Source organism: Somniosus microcephalus, chromosome 6 (genome assembly GCF_052327205.1).
Source record: "Somniosus microcephalus isolate GS21.2 chromosome 6, FLI_Smic_1.0, whole genome shotgun sequence".
Lineage (NCBI taxonomy): Eukaryota > Metazoa > Chordata > Chondrichthyes > Squaliformes > Somniosidae > Somniosus > Somniosus microcephalus.
Window position 1 is genome coordinate 162232312 of NC_140992.1, and position 25775 is coordinate 162258086.

Here is a 25775-nt window from a genome sequence, read left to right on the forward strand (position 1 = left end):
AGATTTTTGGATATTAAGGGATATTGGGATAGTGCAGGAAAGTGGAGTTGAGGTCTAAATCAGCCATGGTCTTGTTGAATGGCAGAGCAGGCTCGAGGGGCCAAATGGCCGACTCCCCTTATTTCTTGTGTAGGGGGTGGCGTGTACCCAGTCAGTTATGCCCCTGACTGCCTGTGAGCGGTTCGTATCGCTCCCACACCCCTGGGTTCTCGACACCGGACTTAGGTACAGGCGGCGATACAGAAAACGAGTAAACAAGTGGTTTGGTGTAAGAAAACCAAGATTTTATTAAAACACAAATAAAAATTACAAATACTGAAAGGTCACTATGTAGTTACAGGCTTATCAAAAGAATATATTCAAATGGGAATGGGGAACACATGGCACATCGAGGGAACAACACACATTAATAAAATCCCTTAACCCTTATCCCAGCTATAATACCTAACTAGATTAAGCTAAGAGGGGCCAGGAATTCATGCTCACCAAGTCAAAATCTGCTGAGTTATAACGGTTGTGGGGTTTGGGCTTCGCTCTTTGTGCTCTCTGGGGTCTGCCGTCGTCACGTGGTCTCAGGGCGCTGCAAGGGCGTCGTCCCGGTAAAGGACCCTGAGATTAAAAGTCTTTGCTTGGGTACTTTACCTCACAGGGATGATGGTTCTTCTTCTTCGGGTGGCAGTTGAATTTTGCATGAAGATCGTCGCACGGAAGCTGGATTGAAGGCCTGATTATTCAAATCATCTCGTCTCAATTCGTCTGGCCCGGCCTGGTCTGCCCGTGTTCGCCTGGTGCTGTGCCGGACGTCCCTGATGGATTTGGGGAAGACACGGGCAGTGGCCAGGTAGCAAGCGCAGGAGGAAGAGAGAGCAACGTGGCTATCAATGGGCCTATAATTATACTCCCGTCGAAAGCCCTCATCTGCGTGCCAAATCAGGTCAGTCTATTGTCCAATTTAGGCGGGCTCGTTAATATAATTATACCAATCTAAGTTAACTGGCTTTAGATGACCGTTTATCGCACCTGATGGCCCCAATGTCCGGGTTGTATTGTCATTAATGCATTTTAATCGGCCTGTCCAGCCTTGGTGGCTCCCTTGAGCTGTTTCCGATTAGTTATGCAGACAAACTAATGGCCTTATGCTTAGGCCTAACTGGGCTGATCTGTTTCGATCTGACGCAATGCATATTCAATGTTTGCCTAGCTGTCTGGCTTTTCAAACACAAAGTCCTTTTCACAGAAATGCATTTTAAGTTTCGATTTCCCAAAGCTGCCTGCTTGTGCTGCAGAGTCCATGCTTTTAAAATCTTACAGGCTTTTGGTCATGAGGTGCGGACGCCATCTTTTTGGGTACCCTTTTTAAATTGTCCATACAGGGTCCCTTTTATTAATAACCTTGGGGGAATGTAGGAATTTTGAGAACCTTACATATGTAGGGGAAAAGGGTGCAGTGAAAAGGAGAGGTGTGATTGGGTGGAGGCTAGGGGATGATGAAATGAAAGGTGCTGATGGTTCCAGGCAAAAGGGGAGAGAGAAACAACAACAACTTGTATTTATATAGCGCCTTTTAATGTAGTAAAATCAAACAATAGTACAGCACTTGAAGGAGGCCATTCGGCCCATCAAGTCTATGCCGGCTCTTTCGAAGAGCAATCCAGTTAGTCCCACTCCCCTGTTCTTTCCCCATATCCCTGCATTTTTTTCACTTTCAAGTATTTATCCAATTCCCTTTTGAAAGCTACTATTGAATCAATATCCACCACCCTATCAGGCAGTGCATTCCAAATCTTAACCATTTCGGTTTTTCCTCATGTCGCCTCTGGTTCTTTTGCCAATTAACTTAAATTTGTGCCCTCTGGTTCTCGACCCTTGCACCATTGGAAACATTTTCTCTCTATTTTTTCTATTTAAACCCTTCATGATTTTGAACAACTCCATCAAATCTCCTCTTAGCCTTCTTTGCTCCAAGGAGAACAACCTCAGTTTCTCTAGTCTGTCCACGTAACTGTATTCCCTCATCCCTGGAACCATTCTAGTAAATCTCTTATGTAGCCTATCCAGAGACTTCACATCCTTCCTAAAGTGTGGTGCCCAGAATTGGACACAATACTCCAGGTGGGGCCGAACCAGTGTTTTATAAAGGTTTAGCATAACTTCCTGGCTTTTTTACTCTATGCCTCTATTTATAAAGCTCAGGATCCCATATGCTTTATTGACTGCTTTGCTAACCTGTCCTGCCACTTCAAAGATTTGTGCACAAGCACCCCCAGATGCCTCTGTTCTTGCACCCCTTTTAAAATTGTACCATTTAGTGTGTATGATCTCTCCTCATTCTTCCTACCAAAATGTATTACCTCACATTATCTGTGTTGAATTTCATCTGCCATCTGTCTCTTAATTCCACATGCCTGTCTGTGTCCTCTTGAAATCTATTACTACCTTCCTCACTGTTTACTACACTTCCAAGTTTTGTGCCCTCTGCAAGTTTTGAAATTGTGCCCTGTACCCCCAGGTCCAAGTCATTAATGTATATCAAAAACAGCAGTGGTCCTAGTACTGAACCATGGGGAACGCCACTGTATACCTCTCTCCAGTCCGAAAAAGGCCACCCATTACATTTTTTGCTTGCCAGTGTTTGACTCAGATTTACCCGGGCCAGATCCCTCCTCAATTCGCTGAAATTAGCCCTCCTTCACTTAAGTATTTTTAATCTCGATTGCTCCTTGTCCTTCTCCATAACTAATCTAAACCATATGATACTATGATCACTATTCCCAAGATGCTCCCCCACTGTGACATTCTCCACTTGACCCACTTCATTCTCCAGGAGTAGATTCCTCATTGGGCTGGAAACATATTGATCAAGAAAATTCTCCTGAACACATTTCAGAAATTCCACCCCTTCTCTGCCCGTAACAAAATCACTGCCCCATTCAATATTGGGGTAGCTAAAGTCTCCCCTTATCACTGCTCTATAGTTCATGCACCTCACGGTAATTTCCCTGTGAATCTGCTCCTCTATCTCCTTCCCACTATTTGGTGACCTGGAAAATACACCAAGTAGAGTAATAGTTCCTCTATTGTTTTTCAACTCCAACCAGATAGATTGTATCTTTGATCCCTCAAGGACATTCTCTTTCTAGCACTGGAATATTTTCCTTAATCAAAACTTCTACCCTCCTTTTTTCCCTTCCCCATCTTTCCTGAATACCTTGTACCAGGAATATTAAGTATCCAATCCTTTTTTTTTGGGCCAGGTCTCCATTATCACCACTATCATATTTCCACGTGACTACTTGCACCTGCAGCTCACCAACCTTATTAACCACACTTTGGGCATTTACAAAGAGAGTGGGCAGCACAGAGTGATCCTAAATGGAGTGTTTCTAAACAGAGTGCTAAACTGGGAATTTGGAGAGAGTGGGAGACTCTGGGAAGTACTGGGTAAGTATTAGCTGTAAAAAGTGGAATTTAGTTGAGCATTTTGAATTTAACCTAGAACTTTAAAAACTGTAGTTAACCGAAACTGCCTGCCAGTGGCAGTTACTGTCAGTCGGCTGTAAGTGTTGGTCTTGGATAGGTGCTAATTACTGGGAGCAGGGGAGCTGAGTCTGCATTTGTAACTTGGCTGTGGCTCCAAGTGTATAAAAGTAAACAGTATCTGCTGACGCACAGAGTGGAGTGCTAAATTGGGAATTGGGAGAGAGTGGGAATTCAGAGCAGAGTGGAAAGGAGGAGAGAGCGAGAGGAGTGGCTGGAGATAAAGGTAGGCCCGAGAGTCCAGAGGGAGTGCGAGTGTCAGGGAACGAGGTAAGTGTAAGCATCAGCGCAGGCCCCAAGGATTTTTGCATCGGACATTTTATATGATTGTTACTGCTGATTGACCAGCAGCCTGTTTGGAGAAGATGGGAGGGGCCCAGGTGTTCGTGATGGACAGGAGATTCCAGCCAGGCCTGCAAACTGATGAGATAGCCCCGAAAGGCGGGAACCGGACAAAGGAGAGCCATTGGAAACTAATGGGAAACCACTTAACCCGGGATCGGGTAAGAAGTGCAGCCCATCATCTGCCATTAACACCAGTACCTAGATGAGATAGCCCCGAAAGGCAGGAAATCAGACAAAGAAGGGTGATTAAAAAGACATCACTGCAATACACAGAGCTTATTGAACTTTTAGGGTATAAGAGAAGGCAGCTTTGGCCATTCTCGCTGTCTCTCACCTTCGCGTGCCTTCATCTCTGAACCAAGAACCGAGCACTCCGTCCGACACGGAGAGAAGAAACCACCACGAGCGACAAGAGCCTCGCCTTGCTCTTCGACTGTAGGAATGAACCTCGAAAGTAGGACTTGGATATTGCATCGGCGATACGGAACCAGGAGACACACTCTACACAGGGAAACGGCGAGCAAGAAAATGGACAATCGGGGTGAGCATTGACAAGCCCACGCATCCTTAAGACCACCAGTACTGTGTGAGGGGGTGTTGTGTGTCCCAACCAATCCAGAGGGGCTTAGTGGGGAGGTTCTGTGTGTATCATATAGTGTATGTTCCGGGGTTTGTGGGACAAGTCCATGTTATACTCTGTATAGTAACACAGTGTGATTTTAGGCATCTTAATACAAAACAGGGGCCTGTTCGACGGGCCAAGTTGTATTGTTGTACTGTTTGTTTTACGCCACCAGGCATTTTACGTACTGGAGGCGGGTGTGTGTGTTAACCTTATTAAACACCGTACGGTTGAGTCCGAAAAGCTTGTCTGTGTTCCAATCCCATTCACTGTAATTCCTGTCATCTAGAACTAAGTAGGAGAGGTGATTCGAACCACCTACGTAAGTGATGTCAGCACAAGGGAAGGAGCTGAAGAGAAAAATAACAAATTGGTGAGTAGCTGGTGATTGTTCTTTATTAAGTCTTGAATTTATTTCTATTAAGTTAGTTAATCTATTAAGTAGAGGCATGGCACGGCACCTCAGTCCCGTGGAATGCACATCTTGTACCATGTGGGAACTCCAGGACGCTTCCCGTGTCCAGGACAACCACATGTGCAGGAAGTGTCGTCGGCTGGAGGAGCTCAAGCTCCAGGTTGTGGAGCTTGAGCAGCAGCTGGCATCACTGTGGTGCATCCGTGAGGCTGAGAGCTACGTGGATAGCACGTTTCAGGAGGTGGTCACCCTGCAGTGTAAGGGTGTTGAGGCAGCAAAGAAATGGGTCACCGCCAGACAGACGAGGAGGACCAGGCAGGTAGTGCAGGAGTCCCCTCAGTGCATCTCGCTCTCCAGCCAGTAGAGTGCTGGTGAGGGCGATGGTTCCTCTGGAGAGTACAGCCAGAGCCAAGTCCACGGCACCACGGGTGGCTCAGCTGTACGGGGGGGGGGGGGAGGAGGAAGATCGGGAAAGCAATAGTGGTAGGGGATTCGATAGTTAGGGGAACAGATAGGCGTTTCTGCAGCCGCAGACGTGACTCCAGGATGGTATGTTGCCTCCCTGGTGCCAGGGTCAAGGATGCCACTGTGCAGCTGGAGGACACTCTGAGGGGGGGAGGGTGAACAGCCAGAAGTTGTTGTCCATATTGGTACCAATGACATAGGTAGAAACAGGGATGAAGTCTTGCAGGCAGATTTTAGGGAGCTAGGAAATCGATTAAAAAGCAGGACCACAAAGGTAGTAATCTCTGGATTACTCCTGGTGCCATGAGCTAGTGAGTATAGAAATAGGAGGATAGAGGAGATGAATGCGTGGCTGGAGAGATGGTGCAGGAGGGAGGGCTGGAACATTCGGACCGGTTCTGGGGGAGGTGGGACGTGTACAGGCTGGACAGGTTGCACCTCAGCAGGGCCGGAACCAATGTCCTCGTGGGGCGGGGGGGGGGGGATTGCTAGTGCTGTTGGGAGGATTTAAACTAATTTGGCAGCGGGATGGGCACCAGGATGTAGCATTAGAAAGGAAAAACAAAGTGCATAAATGACTGGGAGAGACAGATAGCACTGAAGTAAGAAATGGTAAGGTATTAGGTGGGGTCAGACGAAGAGAGAATACAAGAAGGTCTAAGACAGGTTTACAGTGCATGTGTGTAAACATGGGAATATGATGTGGCGATAACAGAGACCTGGCTCAAAAAAGGGTAGGATTGGTTTTTAAATATTCCTGGATATAAGGTGTTCAGGAAAGATAGGGAATGAAAGAAAGGAGGTGGGGTGGCAGTATTGGTTAAGGAGAATGTTAGTGCTGGAGAGAGAGGATATCCTGGAGGGGTCAAGGACATAATCTATTTGGTTAGAGTTGAGAAACAATAGAGGTGCCATTACACTACTAGGTGTATTCTATAGGCCACCAACTAGTGAGAAGAATATAGAGGAGCAAATTTGCAGGGAAATTACGGAGGTGGAAGAATAATGGGGGACATCAACTATCCTAACATAGACTGGGATAATAATAGTGTAAAGGGCAGAGAGGGGGGAAGAATTTCTGAAGTGTATTCAGGAGAACTTTCTTGATCTGTACGTTTCCGGCCCAGCGAGGAAGTAGGCATTGCTGGATCTGGTTCTGGGGAATGAGGTGGGTCAAATGGAGCAAGTGTCAGTAGGGGAACATTTAGGGAACAGTGATCACAGTATCATAAGGTTTAAATTAGCTATGGAAAAGGACAGTGAGCGATCTAGAGCAAAAATACATAATTGGAGGAAGGCAAATTTCAGTGAGTTGAGAACGGATCTGGCCCAGGTAAATTGGAATGAAAGATTGGCAGGCAAAACTGTAATTGAACAATGGGCTGCCTTTATAGAGAAGATGGTTCAGGTACAGTTGAGGTACAATCCCACGAGGGGGAAAAGATAGGGCAACTAAAGTCAGAGCTCCCTGGATGACGAAAGAGAGAGAGAGAGAGAGAGAGTGTAAGATGAAGCAGAAAAAGAGCGCGTATGACAGATGTCAAGTTGAGAATACAAGTGAGAATCAGGCTTAATATAGAAAGTTCAGAGGGGAAGTGAAAAAGAAAATAAGAGGGGCAAAGAGAGGGTATGAGAATAGATTGGCAGCTAACATAAAAGCGAATTCAAAAATCTTCTATAGGCATAGTAAACGGGTAGTAAGAGGAAGGGTGGGGCCGATTAGGGTCTAAAAATGAGACCGACGTATGGAGGCAGAGAGCATGGCTGAGGTACTAAATGAGTACGTTGCATCTGACTTCACCAAGGAAGAAGATGCTGCCAAAGTCATAGTGAAAAAGAAGGTAGTGGAGATACTGGATGAGATAAAAATTGATGATAGAGGAGGTACTAGAAAGGCTGGCTGTACTTAAAGTTGATAAGTCACAGGGACTGGATGGGATGCATCCTAGGACACTGAGGGAAGTTAAGGAGCAAATCGTGGAGGCACTGGCCATAATCTTCCAATCCTCCTTGGATACGGGGGTGGCGCCAGAGGACTGGAGAATTGCAAATGTTACACCCTTATTCAAAAATGGGTGTAAGGATAAACCCAGCAACTACAGGCCAGTCAGTTTAACCTCAGTAGTGGGGAAGCTTTTAGGAACGATAATCAGGGACAAAATTAACAGTCATTTGGACAAGTGTGGATTAATTAAGGAAAGCCAGCACGGATTTGTTGAATGCAAATCGTGTTTAACCAACTTGATTGACTTTTTTGATGAGGTAACAGAGAGGGTTGATGAGGGCAATGCGGTTAACATGGATTTCCAAAAGGCTTTCGACAAAGTGCCACATAATAGGCTTGCCAGCAAAGTTGAAGCCCATGGAATAAAAGAGACAGTGGCAGCATGGATATGAAATTGGCTAAGTGACAGGAAACAGAGAGTAGTGGTGAACGGTTGTTTTTCGGACTGGAAGAAGGTATACACAAGGGGTCAATACTAGGACCACTGCTTTTCTTGATATATATTAATGACTTGGACTTGGGTGTACAGAGCACAATTTCAAAATTTGCAGATGACACAAAACTTGGATGTATAGTGAACAGTGAGGAGGATAGTGATAGACTTCTAGAAGACATAGACAGGCTGGTGAAATGGACAGACATGTGGCAGATGAAATTTAATGCAGAAAAATGTGAAGTGATACTTTTTCGTAGGAAGAATGAAGAGAGGCAATATAAACTAAAGGGTACAATGCTAAAGGGGGTGCATGAACAGAGAGACCTGGGGGTATATGTGCACAAATCGTTGAAGGTGGCAGGGCAGGTTGAGAAAGCGGTTAAAAAAAGCTTATGGGATCCTGGGCTTCATAAGTAGAGTCCTTGGGCTGCATTTTACTTACCGAGACAGGGTGGGGGCGGGACTGCTGCCTTCCGGGTTCTAGTCCCGCCCCCAGCGACGTCTGACGAACAGACGTTATTTTGCCCTGATTGGCCTTGTTAAACCCGCCCTGCGGACTTGCCGGCCAATTAATGGAAAGCCGGTCTCAGATGACGTCAGTTGATGACGCTTCATCTGCCAGCTTTCTTAAAGACATATGCACCGCACTTGTTTGACAGATGAATTGTCAGTATCCAAAGATGAGCCCTTGCAATCAGTCTCTCCAATTACTCTCTCCTTAGAATAAAACAGATGGCAGCTGCAGCTGAGATTGCAGAAGCCATCTGTCACTTCTGCCGATGAGATGAGGCTACACAAACACTTAACAGCTTGTCACCTGCAGAAATATCTAACCACATTAAAAATTACTTTCCCAACATTTCCTTCCCTCTGATACTAACCATTGTCCCATTGCATCCTTCACACCACTTCTGCAGCTGTCATCTATACACAAACATTACAACAGAGCACGGTGGCATAGTGGTTAGCACTGTTGCCTCACAGCGCCAGGGACCCGGGTTCAAATCCAGCCTCGGGTGACTGTCTGTGTGGAGTTTGCACATTCTCCCCGTGTTTGCGTGGGTTTCCTCCGGGTGCTCCGGTTTCCTCCCACAGTCCAAAGATGTGCGGGTTAGGTTGATTGGCTATGATAAATTGACCCTTAGTGTTAGGGGGAGTAAATACGCGGGGATAGGGTGGGATATGTGTTGGTGTAGGGGTTACAGGGATCGGGTGGGATATGTGTCGGTGCAGGCTCGATGGGCCGAAATGGCCTCTATCTGCACTGTGTGATTTCTGTGATAACAGACCCACAGCATGCCTCAATTACCCTGGCGGGGTTCCCCGACATCAGGAAGCCTGCAGCAGCAGTCGAAAAATTGGAAAAAGGCTCAACAGGCAGTTAAATGGCTATAATCTTTTCCCCGTCGCTAGGAGTCGGGTCCCTGCGCAAATCAGGGACCCAAGTCCCGGGAAGATTGGTTGGAGGCTTGTTGGGAGTGGGTTTGGGTCCCGCTCCCATTCTTTTGACTTTCCCAGCAGTCCTGCCTCCAAACTCGCCTCCTCAGGGCTGGTATAATCCAGTTCCTAGAGTACAAAAGCAAGGAAGTTATGAAAAACCTATATATAACACTGGTTTGGCCTCAGCTGGAGTATTGCATCCAATTCTGGGCACCACACATTAGGAAGGACGTGAAGGCCTTTGCGAGGGTACAGAAAAGATTTACGAGAATGATTCCAAGGATGAGGGACTTCAGTTATGTGGATAGACTAGAGAAGCTGGGGTTGTTCTCCTTAGAGCAGAGAAGGTTGACAGGAGATTGGATAGAGATGTTCAAAATCACGAGGGGTCTGGACAGAGTAGATAGAGAGAAACTGTTCCCATTGGTGGAAGGGTTGAGAACCAGAGGACGCAGATTTAAGCTGATTGACAAAAAAACCAAAGGCGACATGAGGAATAACTTTTTTACACAGCGAGTGGTTAGGATCTGGAATGCACTGCCTAAAAGGGTGGTGGAGGCAGACTCAATCGTGGCTTTCAAAAGGGAATTGGATAAGTATCTGAGTGCAGGGCTACAGGGGAGTGCTCTTGCAGAGAGCCGGCATGGGCTTGACGGGCCAAATGGCGGCCTCCTGTGCTGTAACCATTCTATGATTCTATACACAAATGCATTCCAAACCTAACTTAGACCTCTTTGTATTTTCTATGATTCCCACCTAATTCTTTATTATTTCTAACTCTAACTGTCTCTCCCAGTCCTCTGCACCTTGTTTCTACTTTTTAATACTACATCTTGATGCCCAACCCCCTGCCAAATTAGTTTAAACCCACCTCCGTAGCACTAGTTAACCTGCCCATGAGGATATTGGTCCCAGCTCTGTTCAGGTGCAACCCGTCCAGCTTGAACAGGTCCCAATGTCCCAGGAATATGAAGCGCTCTGGCATGTCTCTAGCCATGCATTAACCTGCCATATCATCCTATTTCTACTCTCACTAGCACGTGGCACTGGGAGTAATTCAGAAATTACTACCTCTTGAGGTCCTGTTTTTTAACTTCCTCCCTAGCTCCTTAAACTCTGACTGCAGGACCTCAACCCTCTTCCTCCCTGTGTCGTTGGTTCAGACATGGACCATGACTTCTGTCCCAAGGCGCTTCACGGGAATGTTATTGTAATATCCGTGTGTTAATGGAGACACGGAATGCAGGAGTTGGTTTAACAGGTGTTTACTGAACAAAGTCTGGAGGTGAACTAAAAGATACAAGATGCTATACAGGCTTATATACCTGAGTGGTCACTACCGGTATTACAGTACACAGGGGCTCTTAAAGGTACACACACTACAATTCCTCCCCTTTTAGATAATTAGTACATAACATTTTAAGTAATCATTAATTAACATGTTTACAAGAACAATAATCTACACATTTGCTGCAGTTAATCAATTATAAGTCAGTCTCTCTGGAGGCTTCCTGACTCGGTCCAGATAACGCCTCGGTGGTGTAGTAGTTTTCGGTGGTGTAGTAGGTTCTTTTGGCAAGGTCGATTCGGCTTGAATGCCAGTGTCGGGTTCATCTGGTTCCAGTATCACCGGATCGGAGGTAGATACTATGGGTATCTCTGCTTCATCATTAGGCGTATAGAGTTGTGGTGTAGGTTGTCCCTTTTCGGATGACTCTATGATCTGGTCAGCATGGCGCCTTATTATGCTTTCACCAACATCCACGGTATACATCAGCGGTCCTAGTCGTGTGCAAATAGTTCCAGGCTGCCATTTCCCGGTACGGTAGTCCCGGGCCAAAACTTGTTGACCTATCTGGAAGGTTCTAGTTGGCCTTTCATTCATGCCTTGAACTTGCCGGTTCTCTACGTCCCTTCTGATGTTTGGCTTGATCAAATCCAGCCGGCATCTTAGTCGTCTATTGAAAAACATCATGGCGGGAGTTTGGTTTGTAACCACATGTGTTGCATTCCTGTATGCAAACAAGAAGTTATCTACCTTATGTTGTAGATTTATGTCTTCATTACCGGCCTTCTTGAAGGTCTGGACAAACCTTTCAGCTAATCCATTGGTGGCGGGATGGTATGGGGCGGACGTGTAGTGCTTAACCCCATTGTTTTTTAAGCACTTTCTGAATTCTTCGGACACAAATTGCGGTCCATTATCAGAACAGATCTGTTCAGGCAGCCCATTCCTGGCAAATATGGTCCTTAATACTGTGATGGTTTTTTCCGTGGTGGTGGAGGACATCTTTATTACCTCCGGCCACTTGGAGTGTGCATCAACCGCGATTAAGAACATTGAGTCCATAAATGGACCAGCAAAGTCGATATGTACCCTTTGCCATGGAGATGAGGGCCACTCCCATGGATGTAGAGGGGCTTGTGGTGGGGCGTTTTGGACCTTCTGGCATCCTAGACAGCTCTTGGTCATTTCTTCGATGTCTCCATCGATACCTGGCCACCACACAAATGCTCTGGCTAGGTTCTTCATTTTCACTCCACCCAGATGCCCCTCGTGAAGCTCCTTTAGCACTTTATCCTGGAGTTTGGGTGGAATCACCACTCTGGATCCACACATCAAGGTTCCTCGGCACACTTACAGCTGTTCTCTTCTTTGCGAGAATGCTGGCAACAGTGGTTCGCCATGTGCTGGCCATCCCTTCACCGTTAAATCGTAGACTCGTGAGAGAGTCGGGTCATTTCTCGTTTCCTTTTCAATGGTAGAATTTGTTACTGGTAGACATTCTACTATGGTTGAGTGGAACATCTCCACTGGGTCCACTGTAGGTGCCTCTTCTACCGTTGGCAATGGTAGACGCGATAAACCGTCAGCATTCCCATGCTGTTTTGATCCTTTGTATTCTATGTCATATTGGTGTGCCCCTAGGAAAAGGGACCACCTGCAGCCTTTGCGCTGTCATAATGGGAACGCCCTTTTTAGGGTTGAATATGGAGACGAGGGGTTGATGGTCAGTCAGCAAGGTAAATTTTTGTCCGTGTAGGTAATGGTTGAATTTCTTCACTCCCCACACCAGGCTGAGTGCTTCCCTGTCGATCTGGGCATAGTTACGCTCAGCTGAGTTCAATGAGCGTGACGCAAAAGCTATCGGCCGCTCCGAGCCATCAGGGAATCTATGCGATAATACCGCTCCTACGCCGTAAGGGGATGCATCGCACGCCAGTCTGATTGGCAGTGATGGGTTGTAATGAGCCAGCACTTCCTTGGACGTGATCAAGCCTTTGCATTTATGGAAGGCATGTTTACAGTCTTCGCTCCATTTCCAAATTACTCCCGTTTGTAGCAGTGCGTTAAGAGGGTGCAGAACAGTTGACAAGTTCGGTAAAAATTTATGATAGTAATTTATCAATCCCAGGAACGATCTTAATTGTGAGACATTTTCAGGTGCTGGGGCTTTTGTGACCGCTTCAATTTTTTCAGGTGACTTATGCAACCCTTCTTCGTTAATTATATGGCCACAATATGATATTTGTTTCTGGAAAAATTCGCACTTGGGGAGATTTGCTCGTAGGCCCCGTTCTCTCAGCCTAGTGAGCACCTGCTGCAAATTGGCAAGGTGCTTGTTGTCGTTTTCTCCTGTTACAAGGATGTCGTCTAGGTAGCATTGAGTCCCCGGAATCCCTTGCAGGACTTGCTCCATAGCTCTTTGCCAGATAGGTGGAGCCGATGCTACTCCGAAAACCAGTCGATTGTACTGGTACAGGCCTTTGTGTGTGTTTATCGTGAGATACTTTTTAGAGGCCTCCTCAACCTTCATCTGTAGATATGCCTGTGCCAAGTCAATTTTGGTGAAACGTTTCCCTCCGGATAGTGAGGCAAAAATATCTTCTATCCTTGGAAGAGGATACTGTATCGTGTGAAGGACCGGGTTTACAGTCACCTTGAAGTCCCCACAGATGCGAATTTTTCTCTGTTCTTCAGATTTATCATTATTCAACGTTTTCTTCATGACCGGGACGATGGGTGTTGCCCACTCGCTCCAATCTACCTTGGATAACACGCCTGCTTTTTCCAAATTCTCCAGCTCTGCCTCGACTCCTGGACGAATTGCGTATGGCACCGGCCTTGCCTTAAAAAACTTGGGAATTGCTGCATCTTCGACTTTTATTGAGGCGGTGACGCCTTTCAAGGTTCCTAGTTCCTGTTGAAACACTTCTTTGGCGTTAGCCAAGATGTCTTTTAATCGTTCAGGTATGACGTCATCATCATTTTTTTTCTTACTGGTCACCGTCAGTGCCTGAATGGAGTGCCAGTCTAAACGTATCTTCCTGATCCATTCACGTCCCAACAACGGTGGACCACCATCTTGCAGAACGTATAAATACAACTTCTGTATTTCCTTGCCGTTGGACACAACAGGCACCTTTATTTTCCCTCTGGGGTATACTTTCTGCCCCGTATATGTCTTCAAGATAATGGATGTGTCTTTCAAAGGTATATGCAGAAATAGCCGCTCGTAATCCCATCGACTTATGACGGTCAGAGCTGATCCTGTATCTAGCTCCATTTTAACTGGGGACGCCGCTGTCGTGAGGGTAACCCAAATGGTCTGGTAATCTTCTTTGGCAATTACATTATGTAATTTGAGACAGCTTAGTCTCTTGTTTCCGGAGTCGCTATCGCTCTTCTGGTCTTCGGAGCTACTGTCCGTCATCATTTGTACCTTTCTGTACTTTTCCTTATTGATTTTTTTTCTGTCAGTGGATTTTTTGTTTCCAGATCGGCATACACGTGCAATGTGTCCCGTCTTTCTGCATTGCCTGCATGCTTTGTCCTTGAACCAGCAGTCCCTCTGGTCATGGGTGGATCTGCCGCAGCGATAACATCTCTTGAAACCCCGTATCATTTCATGGGTGCCGAAGTCCTGTGGCTTTTGCTGTATCTCTGCAGCTCCTCTTGCTGCTGCTTCGTATGATACAGCCACACTGAAAGCCTTGTCCAGTGTCAAATCTTTCTCAGAAAGTAGCCTTTTCTGTGTTCCTTCACGTAGGAGACCGCAGACGAATTTGTCTCGTAGAGAATCTGCCAGTCCTGCCCCGAATTGGCAGTGCTTTGACAGCTTTCTTAATTCGGTGAGGTAATCAGCATTACTTTCATTCTTGTGCTGATTCCTCCTGAAGAATTTGAATCGTTCCGCTATCAGCAGCGGTGTTGGGTTTAAGTGCTCCTGTAGGGTATCAACAATCTCCTTAAAATTCTTGTCCATCGGTTTGGCTGGTGTGATTAAGTTTCGTAACAGCCCGTATGTTCTTGTGCCCATCAGATTTAGAAGTACCGATGCCTTTTTATCATCCTCTACTTCATTCGCTGTGCAATATACCTCCACTTTTTCCACATATGTGGTCCAATCCTCTATATCACTATCGAAAGCAGTAATATTGCCAGTCTTAGGCATCCTGAAAATCAAAAATGGCGCCTCCCGCGCTTTCCTTTCTTCCCTGCCGAGAAAAAATGGCGCTTCCCGCCGCTGCCGCTGCTGACAACGCTGTTCTCCGCGGTTTTTATTTACACAGATATTTTTAATAGTTGGAGACTCGTTCCCGCCGGACCCTCTGGGACTTTTCCCTCCCTCTACTTGGTCCGAATGCCGACCTGCTTTGCAGCGCCGGCCGTCTCCCGAGTGCTCCACCCTCCGTCTCTGTTTGCCTCCGCCTTCCGACTCGCTGTTCGGCCCCGCTGCAGAGCCACCCGATCGAGCCCCAGCCCGCTGCCCAGGAAGGATTAGTGCAGTACCTGCCACCAGCCCGGCTAGCTGGTGAAACCACAGTTTTTTTTTCTTCGACCTTCGTCTGAGGAATCGATCTCCTTGAGGTGCTGCTGAATTGCAGGTAAGTCCGTTTCCAATTCATCGCCACTGTTGTATCCGTGTGTTAATGGAGACACGGAATGCAGGAGTTGGTTTAACAGGTGTTTACTGAACAAAGTCTGGAGGTGAACTAAAAGATACAAGACGCTATACAGGCTTATATACCCGAGTGGTCACTACCGGTATTACAGTACACGGGCTCTTAAAGGTACATACACTACAGTTATCAAACAAAATTTGACACTGAGCCACATAAGGAGGTATGAGGGTAGATGACCAAAAGCTTGGTCAAAGAGGTAGGTTTTAAGGAGCATCTTAAAGGAGGAAAGAGAGGTGGAGCGGTTCAGAGAGGGAATTCCAGAGCTTATGGCTTTGGCAGCTGAAGGCATGGTCACCAATGTTGGAAAGATTAAAATCGGTGCTACTTAAGAGGCCAGAATTGGAGTAACGCAGAGATCTCTGAGGGTTGTAGGGCTGGAGGAGGTTACAGAGATAGGGAAGGGCAAGGCCATGGAGGGATTTGAAAACAAGGATGAGAATTTTAAAATCGAGACGTTGCTTAACCAGGAGCCAATTAAACTTAGCGAGCACAGGGGTGATGGGTGAACAGAACTTGGTGCGAGTTAGGATATGGGCAGCAGAGATTTAGATGAGCTTAAGTTTATGGAGGGTGGAAGATAGGAAGACGACCAGGAGTGCGTTCGAATAGTCAAGTCTTGAGGTAACAAAGGCATTGATGAAGGTTTCAACAGCAGATGAGCTGAGGCAGGGCTGGAGTCGGGTGATGTTATGGAGGTGGAAATAGACAGCCTTTGGCGCAGATATGTGGTTGGAAGCTCATCTTAGGGTCAAATATGACACCAAGGTTGCGAACGGTCTGGTTCAGCCTCAGACAATTGCCAGGGAGAGGAACAAAAGCTGGGACCAGAGGTGGAAATGGTTACAGCAGAATAACAGTGGACGGGAAGCATGGAGAACTGGTAAAGAGAAGAAGGCTCCTATGACCCGGAAATGTGGCGGAGAAAGCTGGGCAGACCCAGGGGTGCGAACCACACCCCTCAGGCCATGTACTGATAGGGATCCACACCGCAAGCACCAGCCCATCCCCCCGCCCCCCCCATCCACCCTGCACCCCCCCCCCCGGGCCATGTACTGATGGGGGTTCCACACCCCAAGCACCAGCCCCGCCCCCCCCCCGAGGCCATGTACTGATAGGGATCCACACCGCAAGCACCAGCCCATCCCCCCGCCCCCCCCATCCACCCTGCACCCCCCCCCCCGGGCCATGTACTGATGGGGGTTCCACACCCCAAGCACCAGCCCCGCCCCCCCCCCCCAAGGCCATGTACTGATAGGGATCCACACCCCAAGGACTAGCCCAGCCCAGCATCCCCTCCCCAGGCCATGTACTGATAGGGATCCGCACCCCAAGGACTAGCCCAGCCCCCACTCCCAGTGGCTCTGTTGCAGCCATCCTCTGTTACCAGCACCTGCAGTCCAAAAGAGAATAGGAGCGGTGGCTAAGATCTGAAGTTGTTAAACTCAATGCTGAGGCCGGAAGTCTGTAAAGTGCCTCATAGAAAGATGAGATGCTGTTCCTCGAGCTTGCATTGAGCTTTATTGGAACAGGCTGAGGACAGAGGTCAGAGTGGGAGTGGGACGGAGAATTAAATTGGCAAGCAACCAGAAGCTCCTGGTCACGCTTCTGGCTGTACGGAGGTGTTTTACAAAGCGATCACCCAATCTGTGTTTGGTTTCCCCAGTGTAGCGGAGACTGCATTCTGAGCAGTGAATACAGTACACGAGGATGGAAGAAGTAAGTTGCTGTCTCAGCCAGAAGGAGTGTTTGGAGCCCTGGATGGTGATGTGGGGGGAATGAAAGGGCAGGTGTCCCATCTCCGGCACTCGCATGGGGAGGTGCCAGAGGAAGAATAGCTGCTGTTGGGGTCGTGGACTCCGAGGGAATGGTCTCTTCAGATTGAAGAAAGTGGAGGGGAAAATGTATTTAGTGGTGGCATTGCACTGGAGTTGGCGGAAATGGCAGAGGATGATCTATCAAATGTATAGGCTGGTGGGGTGGAAGGTGAGAACAAGGGAGACCCTGTCGTGGTTCTGGGAGGGTGGATAGGGGGTGCGAGCATAAGTATGGGAAATGGGATGGACACGGTCAAGGGCCCTGTCAGTCAACGTGGAAGGGAATCCTCGGCTGAGGAAAAAGGAGTGGCAGGAGACAGAAAGTAGGGATAATGGGTAGGTACTCTAATTGGCAGGATGTGACAAGCGGTGTCCCGCAGAGATCTGTGTTGGGGCCTCAACTATTCACAGTATTTATTAACGACTTAGATGACGGAATAGAAAGTCATATATCCAAATTTGCTGATGACGCAAAGATAGGCAGCATTGTAGGCAGTGCAGATGAAAGCTTAAAATTACAACGGGATATTGATAGATTAAGTGAATGGGCAAAACTGTGACAAATGGATTTCAATGTAGGCAAATGTGAGGTTGTGGCGGAGCCACCAGGGGGACTCTGATCTAATGTACATAATTATCTTTGGCAAATTATTAGCTACAGAATGAATCTGTATCTTTGCTCATATCATTGCATGTACATAGCGCGGTCCCTTTAAGAATGAGACCAAACGCGATGACGTCATCACGTTGATCACGTGATACTCCAGCGGTGGGAAAACGTGATGACGTCAGGCTGGGGAGCCGCCCTAGCCAGTCCTCGTGGAGCCAGCAAAGAGTACAGACCTGTAATGTAGTTCTCCTGTGTTTTTGTTTTGAACTCTGTTGATTAGTATTAAACATCGTTTGTTTGATAGACTGACTTGACCTCAGTCCTTTAGTTAGGAATGTAGCCATTCCTACAGTGGTGACCCCGAATTTTCGTGAACAATTTTCGCGGAAGAAGTGAAGTGCGACGAAACATGGAAGCGAACTCTGTGGCTTTGAAGCTCCCACAGTTTTGGGAACAACAGGTGGCCTCCTGGTTCATCCAAGCAGAAGCACAATTCGATCTCCGAAACATCGTCGTGGATCAGACCCATTACCTTTACGTGGTCTCCGCACTCGACAGCTCCACGGCTTCATGGATCATCAGCCTGCTCGAAAACCCCCCGGTTGACAGTAAGTATAATACTATTAAAGCGCGGTTAATACAGATCTTCGGGCTCACGAAGGCGGAGCGTGCCCGCCGGCTACTCGCTTTGCCCGGGCTTGGCGATTCCAAGCCATCTGAGTTAATGAGCCAGATGCTCACGCTCCTTGGCTCAGAACCACAATGTTTCCTCTTTCGGGAGTTATTCCTGAGTCAACTACCCGAGCAGGTTCAGGCTGCCCTCACCAGATCAGAAGCCACAGGTTGTGCAGCACTTGCTGCAGAAGCAGATACGATTTATGCGGTCATGCAGCAATCCTGCGCCGCCACGAGGCACCCCTCCCCCGCGAACGCTGCCCCGACGCCTCTATCCCCCGGCTTGTGTTTTTACCACGCCCGTTTCGGCGCGAACGCCAGAGACTGCCGCCCTCCCTGCAGTTTCGCGCCTAAAAAAAACCCAACTTCAACACCAGCAGCAACTCCAGAAAAGGAGGACCGAGTCTGAGGGACGTTCTGCGGCCGCGATGGCGATTGGAAATTCCGGGAAGCTCCTCCACATTACAGATTCCCTCTCAGGCCGGCGCTTTTTATGCGACACCGGGGCGCAGTGTAGCATCCTTCCTGCCTCAGCACTCGATATTCAGTCTGGGATGCACATCCTCTCCCTCGTGGCAGCTAATGGTGGGCCCATTCATTCCTTTGGCAAACGGCGGGTCCAGGTGTGCTTCGGCGGGCAACGGTTTCAGTGGGAATTTATTACAGCCAAGGTTTCGCAAGCCATCCTCAGCGCGGATTTCTTATGCGCCAACAGCTTCTTGGTGGATGTAAGAAATCGTCGATTGGTCAACGCGGCCACCTTCCACTCCATCCCTTGCTTCCGCATTTCCGCAACGTCGCACACTGTCTCCTGCGCGTTGTCCTCGCCGGACGAGTTCACTCGCCTATTAGGTGAATTCCCGGAGCTGACCAAGCCCACTTTCTCCTCCTCGGCCACTAAGCATGGTGTCGAACACCACATTACTACAACTGGCTCTCCGGTTTACGCGCGAGCTCGGCGCCTGGAACCCGGCAAGCTCGCGGCTGCGAAGGCAGAGTTTGCCACGATGGAACGGCTGGGGATTATTCGCCGGTCGAATAGTCCCTGGTCCTCGCCTCTCCATATCGTCCTGAAACCCGGCGGTGGATGGCGGTCATGCGGGGACTACCGACGCCTTAATGACGCCACTACTCCCTGTTAAATCTGTGAGTTGTTCAAGTAATTAATACTCAGACTTAATCAGTAACAATAAAACAGGTCTTTACTGGTTGGAGGTAGGGACTATACGTAGGTCTTTACTTCATGCCCACAGGCGGGAACTGAGGGGAGATCAGAACCCACAGTACTATTTATATCCCTATGGCCAGGAGTGGTACTGCGTATCACTACGCCCAACAAGTAGTGCAGTCCTGTCCATAGGTTCAAAGTAGCACACATATTACATACACAACATTCCTCCCTTCCTAGCTTTACAGTCATCTCCCCATTTAACATAACGTAATAACATATATACATATATACCTTCAGGTTTACATAACAGAATAACATAGATACATAGATAACTTCATGTCAAAACAGATCACAGATTCAGTCTCTGCGGAAAACAGTTCACAGATTCAATCTCTGTGGTGGAGTCGGTTCACGTTGCTGGAGTGACTCATTCAATAGTCCTTCCATGGATTTAACAGTTTGAACTTCCGAACTGAATTGGCTCCGTTCGGGGGGACCACGTGTGTGATCTGGTAGAGGTGATAATGGTTCAGATGGGTCATCTTCTGTTTTTACTTTTCCTTTTCTGCTTCTTGGAGACTCTCTGGGCTCCATTGTCAGCTGCCACAGCTGCCAGCTGCATGCGCAGTTCCTCCTTCTCTTCCTCCTGTTTCCGTCGTAGAGCCAGCTTCTCCCGATGTTCCGTAGACTTTTGGTGCTCCTCCATGATTTCTGCACTTTGGGAGTCGAAGTTACAAGCTGGGCAGGACAGGACATCGTAATATTCGGTGTCGTCCACCAGGTCATAGTAATATTCGGTGTCGTCCTGAGCTAGACCAGTGAGAGGGTCGTCTATTTCCTCCATACCCAGCTGGACGTTAGCCAGCTCTTGTTCCAAATCCAGACATCTTTCCTGAAGAGACTTCTTCATGTGTACCTCTGCATCCAGCTTTTTCTGGGCTTTCAGCAAGTCGTTTACTAGTGACCTCATTTGTGATTTTAATACTTCAACTTCCTTTGGAGATTGATTCATCGGACTATGCAATCCCTCTACCGGAGCAGCTGTTTCAGCGGTCTGTTGTTCTACGTTGACGTGAGTCAGCGTACTTTTGGCATCCAAGGGCTGCTCTTTTGCAGTCATCTCAGTCTGTGCTGCCACCTCAGCTCTTCCAATAACCTTTGAGAGCTCCGAACCCCTTTCGTTTGAATATTGAAGTTCGTGTTCAAGTTTTTCCCATTTCAGAGTCCTGTCCTTCAGCATATGCAGGAGTTGGCTGACCATTAACTCCTCTGACATCAGACGTTTTGTGTGCTCCTGTTCCATTTTCTCCATCAGCTGCTTCTGTTGTCTTTCCAGATTCTCCAACTCTATATCAAAGAACTCTTTCGTTGCATTCAACTCTTGCTCACAACGGCGAAGCATTTGTTCTAATTGCTGTTGTAGTTTGAAATGGAGTTGAGTTCGAGCCCGGTGTCCCTCAGAAATGGGCACATCAGTAGACTTGCCAGACTCAGAATCCACAGTTAAACTATGTTGTTGTTGCTCAGTGGAATTCTGTGCTGAAACTTTGTCTTTTGCACCTGAGTTGGGCTTACCATCATCCGTTCCAGAGTCTGGGCCGACTATCTTCACCGAGTTCTCACTCGTTATTGTTTGTAGGAAATGCCAGTCCATATTCATTTTCCTAATCCACTCCCGTCCTAGTAGTGGAGGACCTCCTTCAGATATCACATATACGTCCATTATTTGACTGTCTTCGCCCTTGTGGACCACTGCAACTTCTCTTTTCCCGATGGGGTACACTCTTTGCCCCGTGTATGTTTCCAATATAATCCCCGTATCCTGTAGGGGAATATGTTGGAATAACTTTCCGTAATCTTTCTTATTTATGACCGTCAATGCCGATCCAGTGTCCAATTCCAGTTTTACTTGGACTCCTTCTATCTGAAGAGTGACCCAAATTGTCTGGAGGTCTGCACCCTTACCAGCGTTGAGTACTCTTAAGCTAGCCAGTTCATTACTGCTAGCGTCTGAATCGGACTCCTGTTCGGTCACCTTGTGTACCTTTGCGTATTTTCCTTGCGGTGACTTCTTGTTGCTGGTCTTCTTCGCTGACCTGCATACTCTAGCTATATGTCCAAGCCTACCACAAGTTCTACATTCTTGGTTTTTAAACCAACACTGGTTCTGATCATGCGTTGTCTTTCCACAACGATAACATTTGCCAGAACTCACACCCAATTTGTGTGCACTGAGCTCCGGTGACCGTAGCTGCATTACTGCCGTGCCTCTCGCTGCGGCTTCGTGTGCTGCTGCCATAGTGACCGCCTTCTCAAGCGTCAGCTCATTCTCCTCGAGCAGTCGCTTTTGTGTATCCTGTTTAAATAAACCAGACACAAATTTGTCTCGAAGTGCCTCTGTCAGTCCCGTTCCAAACTGGCAATATTTCGCTAATTTACGCAATTCCAGCAAATAATCAGCATTGCTTTCGTGCTGTAGCTGCCTTCTGTCGTAAAATTTAAATCGTTCCGCTAGCATCAGCGGCGTGGGGTTTAGATGATCTTTCAGGACAGTAACAATCTCATCGAACGTCTTATCCGCCGGTTCATCTGGTGATAACAGGTGTTTCAATTGCCCGTATGTCTTCGCACCCATTAAATTTAATAATGTTAGAGCTTTATCTTGGTCACGAATTTTATTGGCCTTACAATAATGTTTTACTCTTTCAACATATATGGCCCAATCTTCGAGGTCACTATCAAAGGTGCTAATATTCCCGTGTTTAGGCATTGTAGATTTGCAATTTCTCAGATTTTTTTTTTTTACTGCTATCCAAGATGGCGGCTTCCCGCTCTTGCCGTCGTCCTCCGCCCACAAAATGGCGGTTTTCCCGCGCTTGGCGGTCTTCACCCGTCCCCCAACGCCGTCTCCCTTCAGCCCCCGAGTGCGGCCCTTATCTTCGCCGCGATCGCCCGAGTGCGGCCCTTATCAGCGGATGCGATCGCTGGATCGCGAAGCGGCTCTCGGCTCTTATCAGGAGATGCGATCGCTCCGTTGAAACGCCTCCCGCTCGAAGCGGCTCTCACGCCCTATTCCTCCAGCTCCCCCAGCCCCGTTCGTGCGGCCAACGCGGTCGACTGCCTGTCGTGTCACTGCCCGGCTCAGACAACGGCTTACCCACCACCAAGCTGGAGAAGAAGCTGACGGTCGCCGATGGAGGCTCCGAGGTCAGGATGTCTTCCAGTGGGGTGGAGAGGGTGGAAACCTCTCTGCAACGTCCTGGCTGTGGACGAAGCTGCCGTGGAGTGACTGCCGCAGGGTCCGAATCAGACTCGTCGCCAGTGTTAAATCTGTGAGTTGTTCAAGTAATTAATACTCAGACTTAATCAGTAACAATAAAACAGGTCTTTACTGGTTGGAGGTAGGGACTATACGTAGGTCTTTACTTCATGCCCACAGGCGGGAACTGAGGGGAGATCAGTACCCACAGTACTATTTATACCCCTATGGCCAGGAGTGGTACTGTGTATCACTATGCCCTACAAGTAGTGCAGTCCTGTCCATAGGTTCAAAGTAGCACACATATTACATACACAACACTCCCGATCGGTACCCGATCCCGCATATACAAGATTTCTCCGCCCATTTGGCGGGAAACTCAATCTTCTCCAAGGTCGACCTCGTCCGTGGCTACCACCAAGTTCCCGTACACCCGCAGGACATCCAGAAAATGGCTGTCATCACTCCCTTTGGACTGTTCGAGTTTCTACGGATGCCATTTGGGCTCAAGAACGCCGCACAGGCTTTTCAACGACTAATGGACTCGGTCCTGCGGGATCTTCCCTTTTTATTTGTCTACCTTGACAACATCCTGATAGCCAGCTCTACCAAAGAGGAACACGTCTGCCATCTCCGCACCCTCTTTCGGCGCCTCAGCCAACATGGCCTCATAATCAACACGGCCAAGTGTCAGTTCGGCCTACAACAGATTGACTTCTTGGACCACCGCATTACTTCGGAGGGCGCAATTCCGCTGCAGTCAAAGGTCGAAGCAATTACAGCATTCCCAAGGCCGCAGTCCACCAAGGCTCTTCAAGAATTCCTGGGCATGGTGAATTTCTACCACCGCTTTGTGCCCAAGGCAGCACGATTCATGCAGCCCCTCTATGAGGCCCTCAAAGGCAAGGCTGGAAAGGATACAATAGCCTGGACGGTAGAAATGGACAACGCTTTCAACAACACAAAAACCGCTCTAGCCAATACAACTATGTTGGCGCACCCTCTGCCAGGTGCCACCATCGCCCTTACCACCGACGCTTCCGACAATGCCATAGGCGCTGTGCAGGAACAGTGGGTCAACGGGACGTGGCAACCACTGGCATTTTTCAGCCGCCAACTCCGGCGCAACAAACGCAAATACAGCACTTTCGACCGGGAGTTGCTGGCGCTGTTCCTGGCTATCCGCCATTTCCATTTTTTGTTAGAAGGACGTCCCTTCACTGCGTTTGTAGACCACAAACCACTGACATTTGCCATGGCCAAGACCGCCGAACCGTGGTAGGCTCGGCAGCAGTGACAGCTAACTTTCATTTCAGAATTCACGACAGAAGTCCAACACGTAGCTGGCAAGGACAGCTTGGTAGCTGATTGCCTTTCTCGCGCGACCGTACGGGCGGTCCAGCTGGGCATCGATTATGCCCTCATGGCTACCGATCAGGCATCCGTCCCTGAAATGCAGGCGTATCGCACCGACACCTCTAGCCTCCAACCGACCGATGTGCAATTCCACGCTGCAGGCACCTCGTTACTCTGCGATGTCTCCATGGGAGATCCCCGCCCGATCGGTCCAGCCACCTGGCGCCGCAAAGTTTTTGACGCCATACATGGGCTTTCGCATCCTGGCGTGAAGGCATCTCAAAAATTAATGTCGGCTAAGTTCATCTGGAGAGGAATGCGTAAGGATATCCGCGACTGGGCTAACACCTGCGTCGTCTGTCAAATGTCTAAGGTGCAACGTCACGTTAAGGCCCCATTGGCCATGTTCGCAGTACCAGAACGTCGATTCGACCATGTCAACGTGGACCTCGTCGGGCCGCTTCCACCATCGCAGAGGTTCACACACATCCTCACCATGGTCGATCGTACTACTAGATGGCCAGAGGCAGTTCCTCTGGCGTCTACTACGTCCGCTGATGTCGCCAGAGCATTCCTCTCCTCGTGGGTCGCACGTTTCGGGGTTCCTGTGGACATTTCTTCAGACCGCGGTCCACAGTTCTCTTCTGAGCTCTGGAACGCTGTGGCCCAGGGTCTCGGCACCAAGCTTCAACGTACCACAGCCTATCACCCGCAAGCAAACGGTTTGTGCGAACGTTTCCACAGATCGTTAAAGGCATCGCTGAGGGCCAGCCTCCAAGGCGCCGGATGGGTGGATAAGCTTCCGTGGGTCATGTTTGGTCTCCGCACGGCACCCAAAGAGGACCAGCAATCGTCCACCGCGGAGCTCGTGTACGGCCAGCCACTCCGCATACCGGGAGATTTCCTGCCGCTTCCAACTGAGCCGTGGTCCGCAGCCGAACAACTCAGCAGCCACCGGGAAACAGCCAGGGCTTTTGCGCCTATCCCAACTTCGCATCACGGCCTTCCATCTTCACACATACCAGCGGAGCTAAAGAATGCTGAATTTGTATTCATTCGTCATGATGCCCATAGGGATCCGCTCAAGGCCCCTTACACAGGCCCTTTTCGCGTACTGGGGACAGGCGACAAGAGTTTCTCTGTAGACATCGGTGGTAAACCCGACCACATATCCATTGACCATCTCAAACCGGCACACCTGGACATCGACCGGCCGGTAGAGACTGCACAGCCACCACGACGTGGTCGACCTCCCGCTGCATCCACGCCAGGCCGAAGGCTTCCATCCGCCAGCCCGCCCACTGTTCAACAACGTCCACTGCAAGAACACAGGAGTTGCTCTGACAGGCTTGTCAGACCTCCTAGTCGATTGACTTTTACTGTTAAAGACAATTCTGGGGGGGGGGCGCATGTGGCGGAGCCACCAGGGGGACTCTGATCTAATGTACATAATTATCTTTAACAAATTATTAGCTACAGAATGAATCTGTATCTTTGTTCATATCATTGCATGTACATAGCGTGGTCCCTTTAAGAATGAGACCAAACGCGATGACGTGATCACGTGATCCTCCAGCGGCAGGAAAACGTGATGACGTCAGGCTGGGGAGCCGCCCTAGCCAGTCCACGTGGAGCCAGCAAAGAGTACAGACCTGTAA

General features: G+C 48.5%; 1 protein-coding gene across 2 annotated transcripts in view; it reads left to right on the top strand.

Annotated features, from left to right (window-relative positions):
- Nucleotides 1-658: 658 nt before the first annotated feature.
- The window catches only part of LOC147116156 (uncharacterized), a 37978-nt gene continuing 12861 nt past the window's right edge, over nucleotides 659-25775 (top strand). Inside the window, exons 1-2 of one of the 2 annotated variants that reach the window (XM_085990909.1) lie at nucleotides 659-934; nucleotides 4794-4877. In XM_085990909.1, the coding sequence (XP_085847035.1) occupies nucleotides 4834-4877 (44 nt within the window). In that variant the 5' untranslated portion in view covers nucleotides 659-934; nucleotides 4794-4833. Of the gene's footprint in view, nucleotides 935-3728; nucleotides 4424-4793; nucleotides 4878-25775 lie in introns of those variants that run through there. The other variant, XM_085990908.1, reaches the window with a different exon arrangement.